The sequence below is a fragment of the Hemitrygon akajei genome, chromosome 1 (genome assembly GCF_048418815.1).
Source record: "Hemitrygon akajei chromosome 1, sHemAka1.3, whole genome shotgun sequence".
NCBI lineage: Eukaryota > Metazoa > Chordata > Chondrichthyes > Myliobatiformes > Dasyatidae > Hemitrygon > Hemitrygon akajei.
The window spans coordinates 202,261,778-202,283,151 of record NC_133124.1 but is presented as its reverse complement, the minus strand read 5'-3'; the positions used below and the strand labels follow the sequence as shown (position 1 = coordinate 202,283,151).

Sequence of the window (21,374 nt, the reverse complement as noted above, 5' to 3'; positions counted from 1 at the left end):
CATTTCATGGTTCAGTCCCATGTCAGTTAATTGAAAAACAAAATGTAAAACTTCATAGCTGAAACGCTGTTAGATTTCTGTTACAGCATCCTTATCAACTGTTTTAATTCTCCTCAAACCTATTGTGCAACATCTTTTAAATTATTAAAAATCTTCGCACCAAGGCCATTGCTGACAGAACTTCATTTAGCGGCCATCTCTAGTTGCAATAAAAAGGCAATAGTAGATCTCATTTTTTTTTGTCATTATTTGTTAGAACCAGAGGTACCTGGTAGGTTACCTGGACAATGGGACATGGTGTTGTGGTAACAGTCACAGAGATAAGAATAGGTAAAATTCATATGTAAACTGGATGCCTTATTTTAAGAAGTTTACAGCTGTATGGTCAAAAAAGGATGATTGACACAGCTTTGACGTTTAGTAAGATACTTTTTTTTTATTTGGAACATACATAAATAATGTGTATTCTTAAACACCATCAAATATACATATACATGTATGTTAGTGCATCTCTGTGTACACTTTATATGCACATATACACATATGAACACACAAGTTGAAATGTTCAATACAAATACAGACATGTACAGTAACACGTGGCAGGTTCACATGAACCGAATGTTTTACATTTCACACAGATAGACATTTAGCATTAATAAAATAAGCAACTTACTCAACCACAATTCCTAAATAAGTGTGTGCATTAGTCTGTGTTGTAATCTAATCCAGAAGAAATGCTGTGTCCAGCCTTCAAGAGGTTTCAACGTTTTTGCAGTGTCCTTCATTTTAATCTATTAAATCTACGGAACTGTTAGATTACTGAATAAGTTTCTCCTGGGCAAGAGTATAAGCTCACATTTCATATTAGAAATTGCCTTCATTGCCTTGACTGAATTATTTTCATCTATCATCTTAAGTGGAATAACACATTCTGTGAAGTTTATTCATCTGTTCTAACCTCTACAGCTTTTGTACTTCAATCATTTTCTGGAATTCCCCATTGCTATCTTCTACAAAACCACTCTCTCAGGTTTCTATTTATATGTAACACACTATCTTATGTGTTTTGTATTTGGGTCATTGATTGTACAATGTGAACAGAGTATAAATTATACACAATAGATGGACGTTTTTGGCATCTCAGCATCAATCAAGGCATTCCACAATAAATTAATTAATTATAATTAACCAAATAAGTTAATGGAATAGTTATAAAGCTTGAGAATTCATTCAGGTTCTTTAAATGAAAATTAAAATTTTCTAACTTGACAACATTTGTTGAGTGCAATATTTTTCAGAGATTGTGTCAAATAGCACACAATTTAGCACCCTGTGTAAAGCAACAGTACAAACTAGAATCGTATTTGGTTCAATTGTCAGTTTGCACCATGACAAGATGTAGTTCTTCCAGAAGGAGGCAGCAAAAAGTACGACTTTTCATTTAACAGATGCCAGCTAGAGAGCCACACTTGAATTCAGAGGCATCAACTTCAGCAGCACTATTCCCTCTGAGCTGTGCGGGTGTGCGGCTGCACAGTAACTGAAATGCTCCCGTGCTCACAGCCTTTGTTGCTACACAGCTAGAAACAGTTTATGCAACGTGAAAGATTTTCTTTGTTGTGCTGTACCCATCAATTAATAAAAATCAAAAGTATATAATTTTTCAAATTTCATTCTAAATATTCATAGCATGCAAAAACAAAACAAAATTTAAAGTGCCACGCAGTTTTCAGGCTCTGTAAAAATATCCTGCTCACAGCAATGGTTGGTCTGCGCAGCTGTAACAAAAATTAGAGGGAACGTTGCTCAGCAGGCAACTATATTAAATCAAAGAAGTCACATCCAAAAAACATCCTCAAGGAACATTTAAGTTGAAAAAAGCTGCACAAACATTTTTATTTTGGGCTTATCTAAAATCATTCCAGCTTGTTTTGGGATAGGCTTTAATTCTAATTTATGCATGCTTCAGAGTCAGAGCTAGGACATTTATTCAAAATATGCTCTCTCAGGTCTGGCTCAAAAATAAAGCAATACTTCCCTCAAAAATGCATCAGAAGGCACATTGTATTATAAAAGAGCTGTGCTCCTTTTTCCATTACCTATTGTCCCTTCTAGATGTGTATGGAAAACCAAGGTCACCAACGTTCGCATCGGATATGGTACCTACACAGATTGTTCCTTCTACCTCTCTATGTATTAGCTTTATACATGAATTCCAACTACAGCAAAAAAAGTCTCAGATCTTCAGGCATAATGTCATTTTTCATTTTTATCACATTGATTAATACATTTTTGGCTATTTCAGCACATTAATATTTATTTTAAATTACTGGAAATTGCTTTAATTGATTTTGCATTAATTTTAATGCATATATCAACCACAGACCCAGATTTTGAATATTTAAAAAAATTAAATACCCATGAAGCCCCAAAGTTTAAAAATATAAGAAGTTGTATTTGGCTGTACTTTGCGCTACCAAATCCAAGTAAGAACTAGAAAGGTGAGCCTCTGAGGTCAGACACAGCATTTACTCATGAGGTCTTAATCTAATGAATTTGTACAACAGTGCATGGACATTGCTGAAAGAATAAAAACAAGTCTTACAGGACTTCCACAAAAGACAAACTGTGTTACAAAACTTACAATTAATATTGTTCTTGAAAGCATCTTGACACCCAACACCTTTATAGATTTATTTTTGAAATATCCCCGGTGAATTAGAAAAAAACATTTGTGACTTTCTGATTTCATTAGCATCTCTGATACCTTGTGGTTGGGAGGGGATGGAAATAGGATTTTTGGAAGGCACAGGACTTCTTCTGATGGTACCACAGGTTTCAGTGAGGAAGCTAAACAGCTTCAGATGTTGTGATGAAATCAGCTACTTGATTTACCACTGCTTCTTGTATAGTTTGTGCATATCCTCTTATATGCATATTCCCGGATAATCCTTGCACAAGGCTCAGTGAAATAGCAACCATCAAGTTCTTATATCTCTAACTCCATAATGAAGTTTTAAACTAAATATCTCCAAACTACCAATTCCCAGAGTTTCTCATGCAGCGTTTTGAACTTAGGCTTTTTCAATGTACAAAGATTCAAAAAATTCTTTGCTGCTGCCACACCAAGGCATAATATGTTTAGATTTTACCAGGGGGCAGCAATCTTACATAATGGTTTACATATTTGTGCACTATTATTCAATTCAAGACTAAAAGATACTTTGGCACAAGATATACTCCTTTAGAACAAACTCACATCTCTCAATAACACTGGGACATCTTTCAGGAGGAATTTCTCAATACATTAAAGGGATTGTCATTATCTCAGAAGCTTTGGGTGTAATTTTAATACAATACATCTGACATTTACTGTCAATCTGTAGCAGGCACCTTTATCATAAGATTATCGACGCTGTTCAAACTGCTACTCTTCCGCAGACTAGTTTTCAGAACACTATTGGGGTCTGACTTGAAATCGTGTCCCAGATACTCTTTTTTCCAATTTTCAATATTCTAAATATCTAGTGCAAACATGTGTACGGTTACAGAGCCATTGGATACAATAGTCTGGTTCTTTAGTTCAGTTATAATGGGAATATATTTCAAAAAGATTCTCTTTTTGTAACAGAACAGATAACAAAATTTATAATAAATGCTCTTCATCACGCTGATTAAAAACTTGAATTGCTTCATGCATCACTGATTTTTCAGCTGATTTTTTGTTAAAAAATAGATTCCCTCTTAAAGTTGTTTACATTTTGTTTTAAATACTAATTTTAATAGATGTCACCAGTTCACAGGCTTCTGCACTTAAATACAAACCTTTGCAATATTCAAACAATCAGAAAAGTAAACAGTAGAAACATTATTAATTCACAGTATACAAAAGTGACCCAAACTATCAAAATTTTATGCTGAATAAATTTGTATCCTTTATTCAGCTGTTATCTTCACAGGCCTATAGTTAGAAATGGAAAAATTCATGGGAAAGTTGTTGCAACAATAGTGGATTCAACGTGGCACAGATTAAATTATTCAATCAAATTAGTGAAGGGAAGACATGACAGAGAACTTATATAATGCTCATCATACCAGCACAGGTGATGCTGATATATTACCAAGCCTGTTCTTATTCCCTAGCCTCTTTCCCAGGTGGAGACAAGAAATGGCTCTAATGTATGTGTCCAGCAAATGACAAGGAACACCTTGAGGATTCACCAGTTGGCAAGCTCAACTATTTTATACAATACCTTCTACTATTTGAAAACTTTAAATGAGTGAGGGTGGAGAGTTGTTGAGAAGACAATTGTCTTTGGCTAACAGCAAGAAAGAGGTGACTAAGAATACAAAATGCCAGTTATACTTACCCCAACATGTTGAAGTCAATGGACACTGGAAGGTGGGTAATAAGCCAATTATGCTTTGTACAACTTTCTCCCACTTGAATGTTTGCCAATGTCTCTTACAAAACTCTCTAGACATTCATAACCTTTTCTGGCCAAGCCCTACTTGAAACTGTCACAAAGATGTTCAATTGAATTAAATTAAATTGACCCAAACTTACCCTGGTCAGACACATCAGTTTGAAAAGAGGACTTGGGAACTGGAAATGTAGTTGTTCACATTGAAGACCAATTCATCCTTCCTTCCTTACCCAGGTACATACTTCTAGATAATGACACTGCAGTGACATGGAGACTTTGTTGATGTGATTTAACGATATAATGAGGTGTACTGAGAATGAACCTTGCCTCATTACTTTTTATTTTCACAAATGAATGAACCCTGCTGCTGGCCTTCTATTATAAACCTGAGGAGCAAAGTCTTTGCTTTGGTGAGGCTTAGCCAGTAATTAGTCACCTCTCGTCACTGTCACTATTGTGTCATGTCATCACTCAACCCAAAGTAATTTCTTCAATTCCTAGGGCATCAATTTTAAAGTAGGACCTCTCCAGATGAATGAAATTAGTGGCCATCTTTCCTAATGAAATTTCTCAAATAAACTTAAGTAAGCTAGAATACAAAACAGCTCCTCAGTAACAACACACTGTGCTGAGACAATTCCTGAGTTCATTTCATTCATGTCCTGTCACTATTATTAACTCTAGCAAAAACACTCTTGGCAGAAAGCTATCACACTTTGTGTTGCACCAGAGATATGCTGTAAATTTGGGTGGAAAATTGTGCCTCTGGTGCAGTATCTGGGTGTCTTTGACAGCTGCACCAAGTGATTCATAATATATTTCTCTTTCTTCCTTTCCACAGCCAGAAAGCAGTGCAGCAGGACAACTAACAAGAATACTGGAACAAAGGCCAAAAAGAAATTGGAAATAAAGCAAATTGAAGATGGTAATTAGTGGCACAGTATGTGACAACTTAAGCTGGTCTCCCTTCCCTACCAACTAAACATAGCATATAGAATATCAGGGTAATGAAGATTTCACAGCAGGTCAATGTTCACTCCTAAGGTACCAACTTAATCATAGAAACGTATCCTTTCCACTGTGTACACAAGGATTGTCAACACAGCAGCTGTCAGCTACTAATGGTTCTTTGGACGATACTGAAAATTGGCCATTAGAGGAACTTGAAAGCTTGGACAAAAAATTAAATTTGCAGGGCAGATAACTGAACAAATTACTCAGATTAGGAAAACTGTTAATTCTCAAGTTTTGTTGGAATATTGATAAAATAATCATTTGCACATTCTCCCTGAATTATTGAGCTTTCTGCTGTCTCTCAGATTTAATACCGGAGTCAATAAGTAACGTTCTAAGCCACAGTCCTAGTCATTAAATGAAATTATCCACATTATAATCTAATGGCAGTAGCAGTCTTTTGGCACTATGCAGTCCTTAAGAGGCACCTGAAAAATGACCATCAGTCCTTCCCCAGAGTTACCTTTTGCTGTCACAAGTATTTGCTGGCAGAAGCTGGCCTGGTTCGAACTCATGCAGCCCACCCTCATTTCTATCTTCACTTCATCCCCAGCACAGGTACAAGCTGTTTCCACTGAAATGACTGGGTTGATCAACAGACAATGACTAATCTCACTTTCTCTTAGTTAGGAGAATGGTAAATCTCCTGGGTCAACTGTTGGTCATCCAGTGTGCCTGAATTTTCATTCAGAAGAGGTGAGGTGAGGGATGGAGGAGGGGACGAGGAAATAGGAGGAACACAATAAAAAACTGGCTTCATGGGGTAATTCCCCATATAGCTGAACAGATTGCAGATGCCATTTATTCAAAGAGCAGCCACCTGGTTAAGAGACCAGAAGTCATCTGCAATCCCTGAAACTATACTCCCAACATAAATCATTGTCATGAAAATGGCTTGAAATCACAACACAGTTGTAAGACCTCACATAAGACAGAAAAGATTACAGGTTAATATCTAAATAATACTTGAGTGCACATGTTTCTTTTGGATTAAATATATTTGTAAAAGTTAATATTTTCCTTAAGTGGCAGGGATACTAAATTCTATTAAATGGAGATGCTATCTCAAAAATACACCACCCATGAAAATTTTTTAAAAGGCCAAGTTTTACACAGTGTTACAATACAATTTAAGTTGCAAGTGAATAAATTGAAATAAATGACATGTATCTAGGACAAATTGTTCCATATATCTTATTTTGACACCCCATTGCATGCTCTCCAGTGTGCAAATGCTATTTATTTCTTCTTCTACTAGACTCCTCTATTTCCTAAAATACAGCCAGTGTAAACGTCATATTCTAAGCTCCTTCAGGTGGCTCAAGTTGCCCTATAAATGCAAAATGTAAAACAGCAAGTTCTTCACAAAGCTAGACCAAATACTACATCTATTCCACCCTAAAGCACACATTTGAGCTGAGGAACAAATAAATCACCCCGCACCGGTGCAGATCGGGCCAGCATTGGGATTCACCTGGACTAAAACCATGACATTGTGTAGAGTTCAGAGTTAGCCTCCCAATCTCTCACTGCAGACAACAATGGGGAGTCAATTAAAACATAAAAATACCCTCTTTGTGTCGCTTCAATGGTTAATCATGGGCTAGACTCATCAGAGGCCATTCCAGCATTACATCTTCTACTAACAGGGTAAGGTCCCATGATTAAACATATTGCTACTTATCAATCCCGTCAACCAATGTACGAATAAAGTATGCTTTTCCTGGTACCTGAAGGAGTTTGGACCACTCAGTTACATATGGAGATTCGCATTTGGATAGTTTGGACACACTGAGTTTGAGAGAAAGGTCACTGGCTGGACTCTTTCCTGAGGCTTTTCACTGCGACCATTCCAATGAATGCCTCAGTCCTATGCCCCAGCAGACAGCACGCCCTTCTGGATCAGACTGGCTTTCAGGCTCTTGTATATCTGTAGCTGCTGGTCTAAGCGGAGAGCCAGCAACTGCTGCAGTAATTTACTGGGATTTGGGCCCCTAAAAAGAACCAAAGAAAAAATTTAATACATTTTAAGCTTTCTAGCTGCAACACCCCTCTATCCCCGCCAAATGAGAGAACACGACCACTGAGAGTAAGAAAGGTCTGCCATTTTTTATGTTATCTTTGTCTTACAAATGATTCAAAGATAGGTGGAGGGGCAGGTAGTGTTGAAGAAGCAGGGAGTCTGCAGAAGGACTTGGACAGAACTGGCAAAGAAGTGGCAAATAGAAAACAGTGTAGGGAAGTGTATGGTCATGCACCTTGGTCGAAGGAATAAAGGCACTCACTATTTTTGAAACAAGAGGCAAAATCAGAAGTCAGAGGTACAAAAGGACTTGGAAGTCCTAGAGCAGGGTTCTCTAAAGGTTAACTTGCAGGTTGAGTCGAAAGTAAGGAAGGCAAATGCAATGTTAGAATTCACTTCAAGAAAATTAGAATTAAAAGCAAAGATGTAATGCTGAGGCTTTATCAGGCACTGGTCAGACCACATTTGGAGTATTGAGAGTAGTTTTGAAGTTCAAAGTAAATTTATTATCAAAGTACACAAATATCATAATGTACTACCCTGAGATTTGTTTTCTTACAGGCATTCACAGCAGAACAAACAAATACAATAGAATCAATGAAAAACGACACATAAAGACTAACAAACAACCAATGTCCAAAACAAGACAAACTGTACAAATACAAAAAAGACAAATAATAATTAATTAATACTGGAAAAATAAGTTGTAAAGTCCTTGTGATTCATAGTTAAGAAAGGAATGAAAGGGTTAATGTATGAGGAGAGTTTGATGGCTCTGTTTTGATGTACTTACTGGAGTTTCGAAGAATGGGGTGGTGGGGTGAATCTCATTGAAACCTACTGAATACTGAAAAACCTAGGTAGAGTGGACACGCAAAGGATGTATGGTATCTAATAGGAGAGTGTAGGACCAAAAGGCATAGCCTCAGAATAGAAGGACATACATTTAGAAAAGACATAAGGAGGAATTTCTTTAGCTACAGGGTGGTGAGCCTGTGGAATTCACTGTCACAGGTGCCTGTGAAGTCCAATTTATTGGGTACATTTTAAGGGAAGTTGATAGGTTCTTGATTAGTAAGCATCAAAGGTTATGGGGAGAAGGCAGGAGAATGGGGTTGAGAGGAAAATAAATCAACCATGATTTATTTTCTGTAATTTAGAAAGTAGCAATGAAGAAATTTTGCAGTCTGCCATGATATTTTGCTACGTTAAAATCATATAATACATTTTACTTGCATTCATATTGGGTCTTATCTGGAAATGGACTCAAAATTAATGAATTTTATTTTTGAAGCGTTCTGCATCAGAAAACTAAGAGTTCCTAGTCATTATAAGAAAATTAAATTTCAGATTCATTGAACTGCACTTACCTTATGAAGCTGGCAATATAGACATTAACAAAGGTTGCCATGAGATACTGACAATCAAAGCGGTCCATAATCCCACCATGTCCAGGGATGGTGTCGGCAAAATCCTGGGAAGAGAAAAAAATTAGTTTGTTCTCAGGTTGGTACATTCTCCTCATTGTTACCAGCTATTACTGTGGGAATAAAAATGTCAGAACGTCTATTATAAATAATTAACATGCCTTAAAGGCAAATTCCGTGCAGAACTGCTACAGCTGCTTTGTCTTTGCAAAGATTTTGAAGTCTTTTTAAGATCCCTTCTTGCAGGTAGCCTTGGATCTTCTAAATCAAGGCAGACTAACTACCCTAAACTGGGCATGGAATATTCATGATAACAAATTGAGTGCTAAAAACTCAAAACTGTTTAAACATGCTGTGTGTGGAAATTTCCAGATTAATCTCAGAAGAAAATTCACTCAAGTAAACACATGAAAGATGCTTTCATAAAATAAGGGGGAGAGGGCCATGCAGTCTTTTGGACTTTTTCTGCCACCTGGTTACATCATGACAGAGTTCATTTGGAATTTGATTGGGAGAAAGTAAAGCCTGACATAGCAGTATTTCAGTGGGGTAAAGGAAACTACAGTGGTCTGAGAGAGGATTTGGCCAAAGTAAATTGGAAGCAGGTGCTGGCAAAGATGACAGTAGAGCAGCAATGGCTTGAGTTTCTAGAAAAAATGAGGAAGGTGCAGGACAGATGTATTGCAAAACAAAGAAATACTCAAACGACAAAACAGTACAGCCGTAGCAGACAAGGGAAGTCAAAGCTATTGTAAAAGCAAAAGAGAGGGTGAACAACAAAGCAAAAATCAATGGGAAGATGGAGGATTGGGAAGCTTTTAAAAACCTATAGAAAGCAACTAAAAGAATCATTGGGAGGGAAAGATGAAATATGGAAACAAGCTAACAAACAATATCAAGGTGGATAGAAAAAGTTTCCTAAAGTATATAAAAAATAAAGAAGTGATGAGGGTGGATATTGGACCACTAGAAAATGAGGCCAGAGAAATAATAACAGGGGACAAGGAGATGGCAGATGAACTAAATAAGTATTTTGCATCAGTCTTCACTGTGGGTGTGAGGGAAGAGAGGTGAGTGCAATTACTATTACAAGGGAGAAGGTGCTCAAAAAGCTGAAAGACCTAAAGGGTGCATAAGTCACCCAGACCAGATGAACTGCACCCTAGGCTTCTGAAAGAGGTAATGGTAGAGATTGTGGAGCCATGAGTAATGATCTTTCAAGAATCATTGGACTCTGGCATGGTTCCGGAGGAATGGAAAATTCCAAATGTCACTCCACTCTTTAAGAAAGGAGGGAGGCAGCAGGAAAGAAATTATAGACCAGTTATCCTGTCTTCAGTGGTTGGGAAGATGTTGTAGTCAATTGTTAAGGATGAAGTCATGGAGTACTTGGTGACGCAGGACAAGATAGGATTAAATTAGCATGATTTCCTTAAAGGAAAATCCCACCTGACAAACTTGTTGGAATTCTTTGAGGAAACTACAAGTAGGATGGATAAAGGGGATGCAGTGGATGTTGAGTATTTGGATTTTCAGAAAGCCTTTGACAAGATGCCACACATAAGACTGCTTACCAGGTTAAGAACCCATGGTATTACCGGAAAGTTACTAGCATGGTTAGAGCACTGGCTGACTCGTAGGAGGCAGTGAGTGGGAATTAAAGGATCCTTTTCTGGTTGGCTGCCAGTGACTAGTGGGTCGGTGTTGGGACAACTTATTTTTTATGCTGTACATCAATGACTTAGGTGATGGAATAGATGGCTTTGTTTCCAAGTTTACAGATGATATGATGATTGGTGGAGGGGCTGGTACTGTTGAGGAAACAGGAAAACTGCAGAAGGACTTAGACGTTTTAGAATAGGCAAGAAAGTGGCAATCGAAATACAGTGTTGGAAAATGCATGGTCATGCACTTTGGTAAGAAGAAATAAATGTGCAGACTATTTTCTAAACAGGGAGAAAATCCAAACATCTGAGATACAAAAGGACTTGGGAGTGTGAACCCTAAAGGTTAACTTGCAGGTTGAGTTGGTGGTGAGGTAGGCAAATACATTCATTCCAAGAGGTCTAGGATATAAGAGCAGGGATGTGATGCTGAGGCTTTATAAGACACCAGTGAAACCTCATCTTGATTATTGTGAACAGTTATGGGCTCCTCATCTAAGAAAAGATGTGCTGACATTGGAGAATGTTCAAAGAAAGTTCCCAAGGATGATCATATGAGGAATGTCTGATGGCTTTGGGCCTGTACTCGCTGGAATTTAGAAAGAAGTGGGGGGGGGGGGGGGGGAAGCCTCATTGAAACCTTTTGAATGTTGGAAGGCCTAATCAGAGCAGATGCAGAAGTAGTTGGTGGCGTTGTGGATAACGAAGTAGGTTTTCAAAGCTTGCAGAGAGATTTAGGCCAGTTAGAAGAGAAGGCTGAAAGATGGCAGATGGAGTTTAATGCTGATAAGTGTGAGGTGCCACATTTTGGTAGGACTAATCAAAATAGGATATACATGGTAAATGGTAGGGCATTGAGGAATGCAGTAGAACAGAGTGATCTAGGAATAACAGTGCATAGTTCCCTGAAGGTGGAATCTCATGTGGATAGGGTGGTGAAGAAAGCTTTTGGTATACTGGCCTTTATAAATCAGAGCATTGAGTATAGGAGTTGGGATGTAATGTTAAAATTGTACACGGCATTGGAAACGCCAAATTTGGAGTATTGTGTACAGTTCTGGTCACCGAATTATAGGAAAGATGTCAACAAAATAGAGAGAGTACAGAGAACATTTACTAGAATGTTACCTGGGTTTCAGCACCTAAGTTACAGAGAAAGGTTGAACAAATTAGGTCTTTATTCTTTGGAGTGTAGAAGGTTGAGGGGGGACTTGATAGAGGTATTTAAAATTATGGGGGTGATAAGAGTTGACGTGGATAGGTTTTTTCCATTGAGAGTAGGGGAGATTCAAACAAGGGGACATGAGTTGAGAGTTAGGGGGCAAAAGTTTAGGGGTAACACAAGGGGGAACTTCTTTACTCAGAGAGTGGTAGCTGTGTGGAACGAGCTTCCAGTAGAAGTGGTAGAGGCATGTTTGATTTTGTCATTTAAAAAAAAATTGGATAGGTATATGGACAGGAAAGGAATGGAGGGTTATGGGCTGAGTGCAGGTAGGTGGGACTAGGTGAGAGTAAGCGTTTGGCACGGACTAGAAGGGCCAAGATGGCCTGTTTCCCTGCTGTAATTGTTATATGGTTATATGGAAAGGATGGTGGGAGAGTCTAGGACAAAGAGGCACAGCCTCAGGATAGAGGCTCTGTTTTAAATGTCCATTTAAAACAGAGATACAGAGAAATTTCTTTTGCTAGAGTGTGGTGAATTTGTGGAATTTGTTACCACAGGCAGCTGCAGAGTCCAGGTCGTTGGGTGTATTTAAATCAGAGCTTGGTAGGTTCTTGATTCACCACAGCATCAAAAGTTCCAGGTAGAAGGCCGGGGAGTGGGGCTGAGGAAGGGGAAAAAGGATCAGCCATGATTGAATGGCAGAGCAGACTTGATGGGCCAAATTGCCTAATTCTGCTCCTGTCTTATGGTCTCATTTTCTAAATAAGACCATTGTCTTTACTGACACACTTATTTTAGTTTTTTATAATTTTAAAATCTTCCAACTGATAAATTACTAAATTCCAGGGGTAAAAATACATCAGGAAATTATATTTTGAACTTAGACTAACTTTGGCAACAAGGTTATCAATAGGAATGAGTTAACCCCAGAAATTGTATCTGACTGTAACTCCTACTATTAAAATAATTATCATTTGATAGGTCCCTTGACTGCTCCTCATTTTCCTCAACTGTCTTCTGGAACTGGAGGCATGACATACCTAACACTCCTTCCTTACCCTCGAGCTCTACAAATGCAAGCTGATAAAACAAGATAATGACAATTCTCCCTCTAGTACCTCCACTAGTCTCCTAGTGGTCTACAGCTGGAGTATGTTGAAAAGGGAAAAATGCAAGAGGAGCAACTTGAGAGGAGTGGGCGGAACTAAAAAGGATGACCATGGTGCCTTATCCTCCTGTTCCTCAGCTATTTGCTACGTAAGCCAATGCAAATGGTGATCCCTTTATTATGATGGGATTGTGCAATGCACAATCCTTTATGAAGCCTGAAACCCTCTCCACCTAATACTGAAGGGAAGTAAAGTCAGTGCTTCAGTCTGCCAGTCAATAAGAGCAGTACATAACCCACACAAACATATATACATGGCTCTCAAAGGATTCATACATGTTTGTCAGTTGAAATAATGGAAAGTACTTCAAACTGCCAGAGGAAATGAACCACAGGAGTTGATGATACAGAACTAGGAGACGGTTGTGAATTCTTGCTGATAAGACATGTTCAACCACTTTGTTTGGATTGGACTGTTCTGGCTGTTGAAAGTAAACTGACATAGCTCACCATATTTACATCTGACTTAGCTGCACTTGCTAACACTTTCACCAATACAGGTTGACATACAAAGTGCAACTTTGCTCCCAAAAATAATATTCTTCTGATCATAATTTCAAATAGTTTTTTCAATGAAAACTTCACATCGTGCCTAATGTCTGAGAAATATAGTATGCAATTTGTACGCAACTAGCTCCTACAGAAATCAAATAACGAGATGTTCTCTGGAAGTAGTTTGGACTGAGGGATAAATACTGCCCAGATCACAAGGATAGTAATAGTAGTAGGCCTCCGTTAGTCTCGATAGACCATGGATTTGCGCTTTGGAGGTTTTTTTTTTAATGGAAAAGCAGTTGCCCAAGCTTGCAAGTCTCCCCTCTCCACGCCACCAATGTTGTCCAAGGGAAGGGCATTAGGACCCATACAGCTTGGCACCAGTGTCGACGCAGAGCAATGTGTGGTTAAGTGCCTCGCTCAAGGACACACATGCAGCCTCAGCCAAGGCTCAAACTAGCAACCTTCAGATCACTAAACGAATGCCTTAACCACTTGGCCACATGCCAACACTCACAGGGATAACCCTACCCTTCTTTGAAATTAAGCCATGGATACCCTGGCACCCACTCTTTATTCCCCAACATCTGCAAGCCGGAAGGAGATACAAATGTACCTTGATCTTGAATGCTCTCTTGAAGCCACTGGCAAAGAATCCTCCAAATGGGCTAATTAATGATCCAAAAGTAGAAAGGGCAATGCTGTGAATCTGGAAAGGATACATTCGAATAGTCCGCTACAGAAATGAGACAAGAGGAAATGCAGTTAGCTCATCGATTGCAATGTCTCCCATTGCAAATTTTAAGGGGTGATTTTCTGAGCCTTTTTCACCCAGTCACGATTGAGGAAATGGCAAGTATATTTTTAAAGAGCAAACACGAGGAAATCTGCAGATGCTGGAAATTCAAACAACAACACACACAAAATGCTGGTAGAACACAGCAGGCTAGGCAACTGTGTTCTACCAGCATTTTGTGTGTGAAGTATATCCAGCTTTCACAAACTCAGAAAGTCACTCCCTGGAACATAATGAATATACAAAGTCTTCAATGTCATACCCAGCCAATAATGGACTGAAGAACACCAGGGATTGTGTAATCTTGCAGCAGGAACAGCTCTGATGGTTCACATTCCACGGTGAAACTGTTTGCCTCATTGTTGAACTCAACAGGGCAGACAAAGTAATTGTATCCTGACATCACGTAGGACAGCTGCATGAACAAGAAAGTAATGACTAAAACTAGCATGCCAGTGTGAGGTAGAAGAAATACAATAATCACATCAGATTTCAGAACATTATAATCCTGAATAACTTGAATAAATAAATAAAAACAAAGATCTTCCAACCTCCTATCCATTCCCTTGTCGTGTATTCAACATCCATGTGTCTTTTGTCACTGATCACATAATTTAAATTCTTTAGTCGTCACATTATTTTATTAAAAACCCCCAAACTGTTCTCTGTTCTCGGTGCAGGATTGCAACTTCTTTTGTTCCTTTACAAAGCTGAACTCCTTCACTCCTGCTTTCATTCTGAGAAATTTCTCTGTGCCTTCTCCAAGGTTCTGACATCCAGAATAACACATAGAACCTAGCTCAACAATGATTTTAAAAAGTTTTGGAGAATACAAGTTATAAATCATAACCACTTCTTTGAATATAGTTCACCTTTTAGTTAGAAGGTGCAATGCAACAATGTGGGAGCAGCTCAATTGCCCCAGCTCTGTTTCTCTACACCTGTGATTTCCAACGGGGGCGATTAGATGTCCTAAGGGGATGTAGAAGTCGTTGGCAGGCATTCTTGGGAGGGGGGTAAGCGGCACCCTAATTTGAGGCACGAGGCCTGACCGACTGCTAGTAGAGCGAGCACTTTCAAAAATAAAAGGATGAGACACTGGAACACAGTAAGAACCATAGCTCTGCAGGCAGTAAGCACTTGTCACAATGTGTCTGAAACTTGGCAATCGCATTCGACCTTTCGAACCAGTCATTATTGGTGGAAGCATAAATGAGCAACCAGAGTACCCAATAGTTCCTTGACTCACAGCACAGATTAAGTTCAGGTTATTTAAAAGTTGGTACGTCAAGTACACCTTCTCAACTTTCTCTACAGAAAACAGATCATGCAACAATACAGCACTGGCTGGAACTAAACAGTGAAATAGAGCCAATCAGTGAACCTGCTGACCCTGAGGATTCCTCTTGAGGTATTCAAAGCGACCTCAGCTTCATATGTGCAGTCCAGAACCATCTTTGGGACGAGATCTTACATGATTGGTCAATTGCACTAAATGGAACAGTACAAAGGTAGCTTGCTGAACACCAGCTCTATCTCAACTAACATTCAGATTCCAATCTGAATCCTTGTTAACATAATTTTCACTGTTGTGATCGTCTTCGCCTCGCCGTTCCTTTGCGTGCTGCTACCATCATTCCATCTGTGTCAACTCGCTGCTGTGGTCAACGTCTGATAGGCATTTCCAGTTTGCGTTAACTTTTTTATTTTAATTTAGCCCATTAATGATGGATAAATATATACAGTATCATCGCTATGAGTCTGAAGGTGGTGAAGCCTTGAATTCTGATCCTGCTAATAAACAGAAACTACAAAAAGCACATCAATACAATGTTATATACTTGGAGTATGATCTTATTCTGTTCCTGTCAGATCAGCGACGCCCCATGTGTCTTATCTGTAACACTATACTGTCTAATGAAGCCATCAAGATTGCAGGAACACTTCCATAAAAGACACACCAAAAAGGCTACTTATGGTATACTCAGTTCCAGAAGATGAAAGAATCATTTGAGAAGCTTTGCACACACGAGTCATTTGCCAAGAAAGCTGAAAATGACCTGGAGTGTGATCTCATTGTTTCTTGTAACATTTCGAAAATTATAGCAACTTATGAAAAATCTTATACAATTGGTGAAAGATTAATAACGCCAGCTGTATCAAAAGTGCTCAAAATGGATACCAGTATTTTAGAATGAATTCCTCTGAGTAATAACTCTGTAGTTCGTCGTATTGACAAAATGAGTGAAGACATTGAGTACCAAATATGCACAGAGCTACAAAAACACAGTATTTGGGATACAACTGGATGAGTCAACTGGACAAGACAATGAGGAAATGCTAATGGCATATGTACGGTTTATCAAAAATGGAAAAGTTTATGAAGAAATTCTCTTCTGTAAAATTTTTAAAACAAATATTAACAGATAATCAATCTATGACATGCTCAAAATGTATACTGAGGATTAAAGTATTCTAATTAGGAACATGATTTCTTGTGCAACAGATGGAACACCATATTATGACAGGTTGCCACACTGGTTTAGTGGCATTTATGAAAAACTGAATTACAAGTGTGTTCGTAACCAAAGTGTAATTCACCGTCAACATCTGGCAGCCAAAAACCTCAGCCAGCGACTTTTTTCAAGCATTACTCTAGTAATATCTGCTATCAACAAAATAAAAGTTAATCCAATAAATAGCAGAACATTTCACCAGTTATGCCAAGATAATGATGAAGAGTTTGAACGCTTACTTTTTCACGTTTAAGTACAGTGGCTGTCAAAAGGCTGCTGCTTAAAATATTTCTTTAATTTTCTTGTCACTGTGGTTAAATTTTTGCTCAAAGTTAACAAGAGCTTGGGAAACAAGACTGAACTTCTACATTGGGATGTGGTATATCTAGCCAATCTGTATGACAAAATGAACATTCTAAATATGAAACTGCAGGGCAAGAATTTCTATTTAATCCAAGCAAAAAGTACACTGTCCACTCTTATCAGAAAATTAGAAATATATAAACAAAACATTGGGAGAAGAATGTTCTCATAGTTTCCCTGCATCGAAAGTATGGCACTCTCTTTCACAGATGGTGATTTGCAAAAGTACTGCTTGCACCTGCAGTCACTGATGAAGGGTTGTCAGAATTGATTCAAGGATTTAAATGATCTAGAAATTCCGGACTGGGTAATTAACCCATTTCTTTGCAATATGGAAGAACAGGGAGACAGCTTGCAAGAAAAAATTATCGAGATTCAGAATGGTGAAGAAGGACAAATGCTTTTCAAAAATGTCGGTTTTTGTGGTATAGAAACATAGAAAATCTATAGCACAATACAGGCCCTTCAGCCCACAAGGTTGTGCCAAACATGTCCTTACCCTAGAAATTACTAGGCTTACCTATATTTTTCTAAGCTCCATGTACCTATCCAAAAGTCTCTTAAAAGACCCTATCATATCCGCCTCCACCACCTTTGCCGGCAGCCCATTCCATGTACTCACCACTCTGAGTAAAAAAACTTACCCCTGACATCCCCTCTGTACCTACTCCACAGCACCTTATGTGGCTACACTGTCATACGAAGTTTCCTGGTCTTTAGAGAAAAGCCAAGCCACTCTTCATTGCATTTCCATCCTTCTATCTTGTTGAAAGCAGCTTCTGTGCAGTGAACCACATACTCACAAAAAACAGAAACCTCTTGGACATTGTAACACGTGGGGACTAGAGGCTTTTGCTGTCACAACTTGAGCCAGATATTTCAACCGTTGCTAGAAACTATCAGGCTCAAGGGTCACATTGACATCGAAGCTGTTGTACAGCGTACAGGCACTGTGTAAGCTAGATTTAAAGACAAATAAAAATTTAAAGCAGAATCATTTTTCTCATGTTAGCATAGGGTAAACATGTTTTTACACTATGGGGCACCAGAAAGTCTACTGTGCCTAAGAGGGGTGTTGGCAAGAATAAAGGTGCTTTAGGAGTGTGTTGGGCTAAAAATGGTTGGGAAACACTTACCATCACATTAGTCTGGAAGTGTTCCCTGTCAGCTGTTCCTTTTTGTTTTATAATCTTTCGTGGTTCTGTGCACTTATTAATCTTCATTTCTCTAAGAATAACACACAGCTTTCCTGCTTTCTCTGTGTAGATAAAATGCTACATCCTTCAGAATCAGGTTTAATATCATTGACATATGTTATAAAATCTGTTGTTCTGCGGTAGCAGTACAGTGTAATAGAACCCTTGACAAAGTTCAAGTAAATCATCCCTGGAACTTTTTCCCTACATTTTTTATTCCTCTTGAAAATAATAAAATTTCTTCAGCAATTCCTCATATGACAGTCTCTTGTTAAGTGGCTTTTATTTAAGCCTCCAACTGGTGTAAGGTGCAGTTCAGCTTGGGGTTTCCTGTTAACATTTGCTTTCCAGCTTTCTGGAACTAATACTCCAGTTTCCAGCATTTTTTGTTGTTAAATCCTGGTGTTTTTCTCAAATGCTTTGCTTAGCTTGGAGAAGACTCAATTAAAAAAAGGAACCATTGCAAGCAGGGAGGCTCAATTCATTCACCAAGTAGAATTGACTTTCTGGCTATTTATAATTCATTTATTTAAAACCTAGTATCTCACCACAAGGCCAAACAAGACGGTTGAAAAGAAGCCTCCAATAAATCCTTCCCAGGTCTTCTTGGGGGACAGCTGTGAAAACAGATAAAACCAATGATGTTTCACAAAAGTAAAATTCAATAAGGTTCTAATAATACATATTACATACATATGATTTAGTGTAAAGAAATTCTGAAGCATTGGAACCTGTGTACTGGGAAACAGAGTTAATTCCTATTGTCCCATTGTGCAACGCCCTCACATATAAATACAGTTGGCCCTCCTTATCCGCGAAGGGATTGGTTCCTGGACCCCTCGTGGATACCAAAAAACGCGGATGCTCAAGTCCCTTATTCAACCTGTTCAATGTGGTGGACCTTAGGACCCAGCGGAACCCCAGACCTTATTTAACCTGTCTCAGTGTGGTGGACATTAGGATCCGGCAGCAGAGCTCTGAATCCACAGTGTTTCTGTTCACGAAAATAATCACGATCACGATTGAAAATAAAGTGAGAAGTGCTCTCCCTGATGAAAGCCACAATTATTACTAAGTAACGCAGTGGTTTAATTATTGGGTTTTTGATCCTCCACGTCATCTCGGCATGGTGGAGAGCGCACTTGGGAGCGGTCCGTCACTGGATCGAACTCGGGAACTTCTGTTCCCGAGCCTGGTGCTGAAACATATGTTCTTAAGCATTTTATATGCAGAGAAAGGTAAAATATATACTATATACTAAGACAAATGTTTGACTAACGCTAAATAATACCGGATGTACCTGTTCCAACCTACTTAGTAAGAGAACTTCTGATTTTTTCGATCCCGATCCACGATAACCCATGCACATCCTCCCGTATACTTTAAATCATCTCTAGATTACTTATAATACCTAATACAATGTAAATGCTATGTAAAATAGTTGTTATACTGCATTGTTTAGGGAATAATGACAAGAAAAAAAAGTCTGTACATGCTTGAACAACAAGTGCTGGAAGAGTACTTCTGGGTTTTTGCAATTTGCGGTTGGTTGAATTCACGCATGTGGAATTTGCGAATAAGGAGGGCTGACTGTAAACTGTGTCACAAAATGGTCTCACACAATACTACTCACTCTTTCCTTCTCTCTTCTATCCCCCCTAATATCGCCAAAACACACAACCTTTCTTTAAGTACTAATCCAGAATCTAAATTAATGTGTGGAAATTTGTAGAAAAGAAAGACATTTACTCCAATCCCTTGCACAGAAATCTGTAATTCCAGCTGCAACAGCAACCAACATGTCTAGAATCTATCCAGAATAAACTTTGCTGTGCCATTTGAAGGTGTTCCTTTGGGTTCATCAGATACATGGAGGGGGGAGCTTGCGACATGGGCAACAACTTTCTCTTTCTCTCCATATCGTACTGCTCAGGCTTGCATATCTAGACAGCTAAGACGCAACAACGTCCATAGTCAACCCTGAGTGGCAAAGGCTTCAACTCAACTCTTCAACTGTGTCTGAATTGCTCCTGTCATACAAAAATTCAGCCATGTTGTCCCTCTGTGCAATTTCCAGGGCTCAAACTTAACCTGCTAATTACAAAAGAGGAAGGTACATATGAAAATAGTAGATAGAACAGGCCATTTGGCATGAAACCCATCCTGTCATTCACAATGATATTGTCTGATTTGTCCCAGGCCTCACACTTCCTCTTCTGTGTCTGTTCCCCACAGCTACAGTACAGTCTTCAATCCTAATAATCTGGCAATATTTTCTATTGCTAACTAGTTTATTTCTGTGTTCTGGTCTTTTTCTTCCAAAATAGTAAGTCTTGTCTTTAACAGTAAACAATAGATTTCATTACTTGGTATTACATATATCAGTGGCTCATAAAAATCATACCAACATTTGACATCCAGACTGGATTTATGAGGGTAATTACTATCAGCATAAAAAGATCCTGGAAAGGAAAACTACGGGTAGGTCTCTATTCCAGGGCAGCTTCTAGTACTTCCTAAAACAACTATTGAACTATTACACCTTGAAGCTCCCTCTGATGTTGCTCAGAGGCCTCTCCTTCATCTGGATGAAATCTTTCATTTCATGTACCAATACTTCTATCACCTACCTGAAGTGAGGCCACCAAAATTTTAAACAACAGATATTTCACTTCAAATTATGATAACGTAATATCATAATTTTTGCTACTGACCTTAATGAGTGGAGTTCGGCCAAAGAAGAATCCAAACATGTAAGCCATGATATCATTGCAGATCACACAAGAAATAGGCACAATGAACCTGAGCAACAAGAAGGAATGGACAAAGTCAATAAAGTATCTGGAGAGATAGATCTAACAGAGTTCATCATTTTCATTCCTTGTGAAAATACAAGCTACCTCACGTCAGCCACTAAAATCGACAACTGCAAGTTCTAGCTAAGTGAAATAGAACCGTATGAAGCTGTGTCTGAAGGATTTTACTCAGGTAATTTACAACACACTTGATGTTATCGTTCTTGGGAATTGCTTATGTGGAGACCCACAACATCAGAGCTCTGCTGTCCTCAGTGTACCCTACAGTAAACTGGCTCAGATGCAGCCCTATCGAGAGATTAAT

At 38.6% G+C, this 21,374-nt stretch overlaps 1 protein-coding gene across 1 annotated transcript in view; it reads right to left on the bottom strand.

Moving 5' to 3' along the window:
* Window positions 1-409: 409 nt before the first annotated feature.
* cds2 (CDP-diacylglycerol synthase (phosphatidate cytidylyltransferase) 2) overlaps window positions 410-21,374 on the bottom strand; it is a 57,677-nt gene continuing 36,712 nt past the window's right edge. Inside the window, exons 8-13 of the mRNA XM_073058905.1 lie at window positions 20,969-21,056; window positions 18,803-18,871; window positions 14,442-14,594; window positions 14,000-14,119; window positions 8,835-8,938; window positions 410-7,435 (exon numbers count right to left, since the gene is read on the bottom strand). Coding sequence (XP_072915006.1) covers window positions 7,312-7,435; window positions 8,835-8,938; window positions 14,000-14,119; window positions 14,442-14,594; window positions 18,803-18,871; window positions 20,969-21,056 — 658 coding nt within the window. The 3' untranslated portion in view covers window positions 410-7,311. The remainder of the gene's footprint in view (window positions 7,436-8,834; window positions 8,939-13,999; window positions 14,120-14,441; window positions 14,595-18,802; window positions 18,872-20,968; window positions 21,057-21,374) is intronic.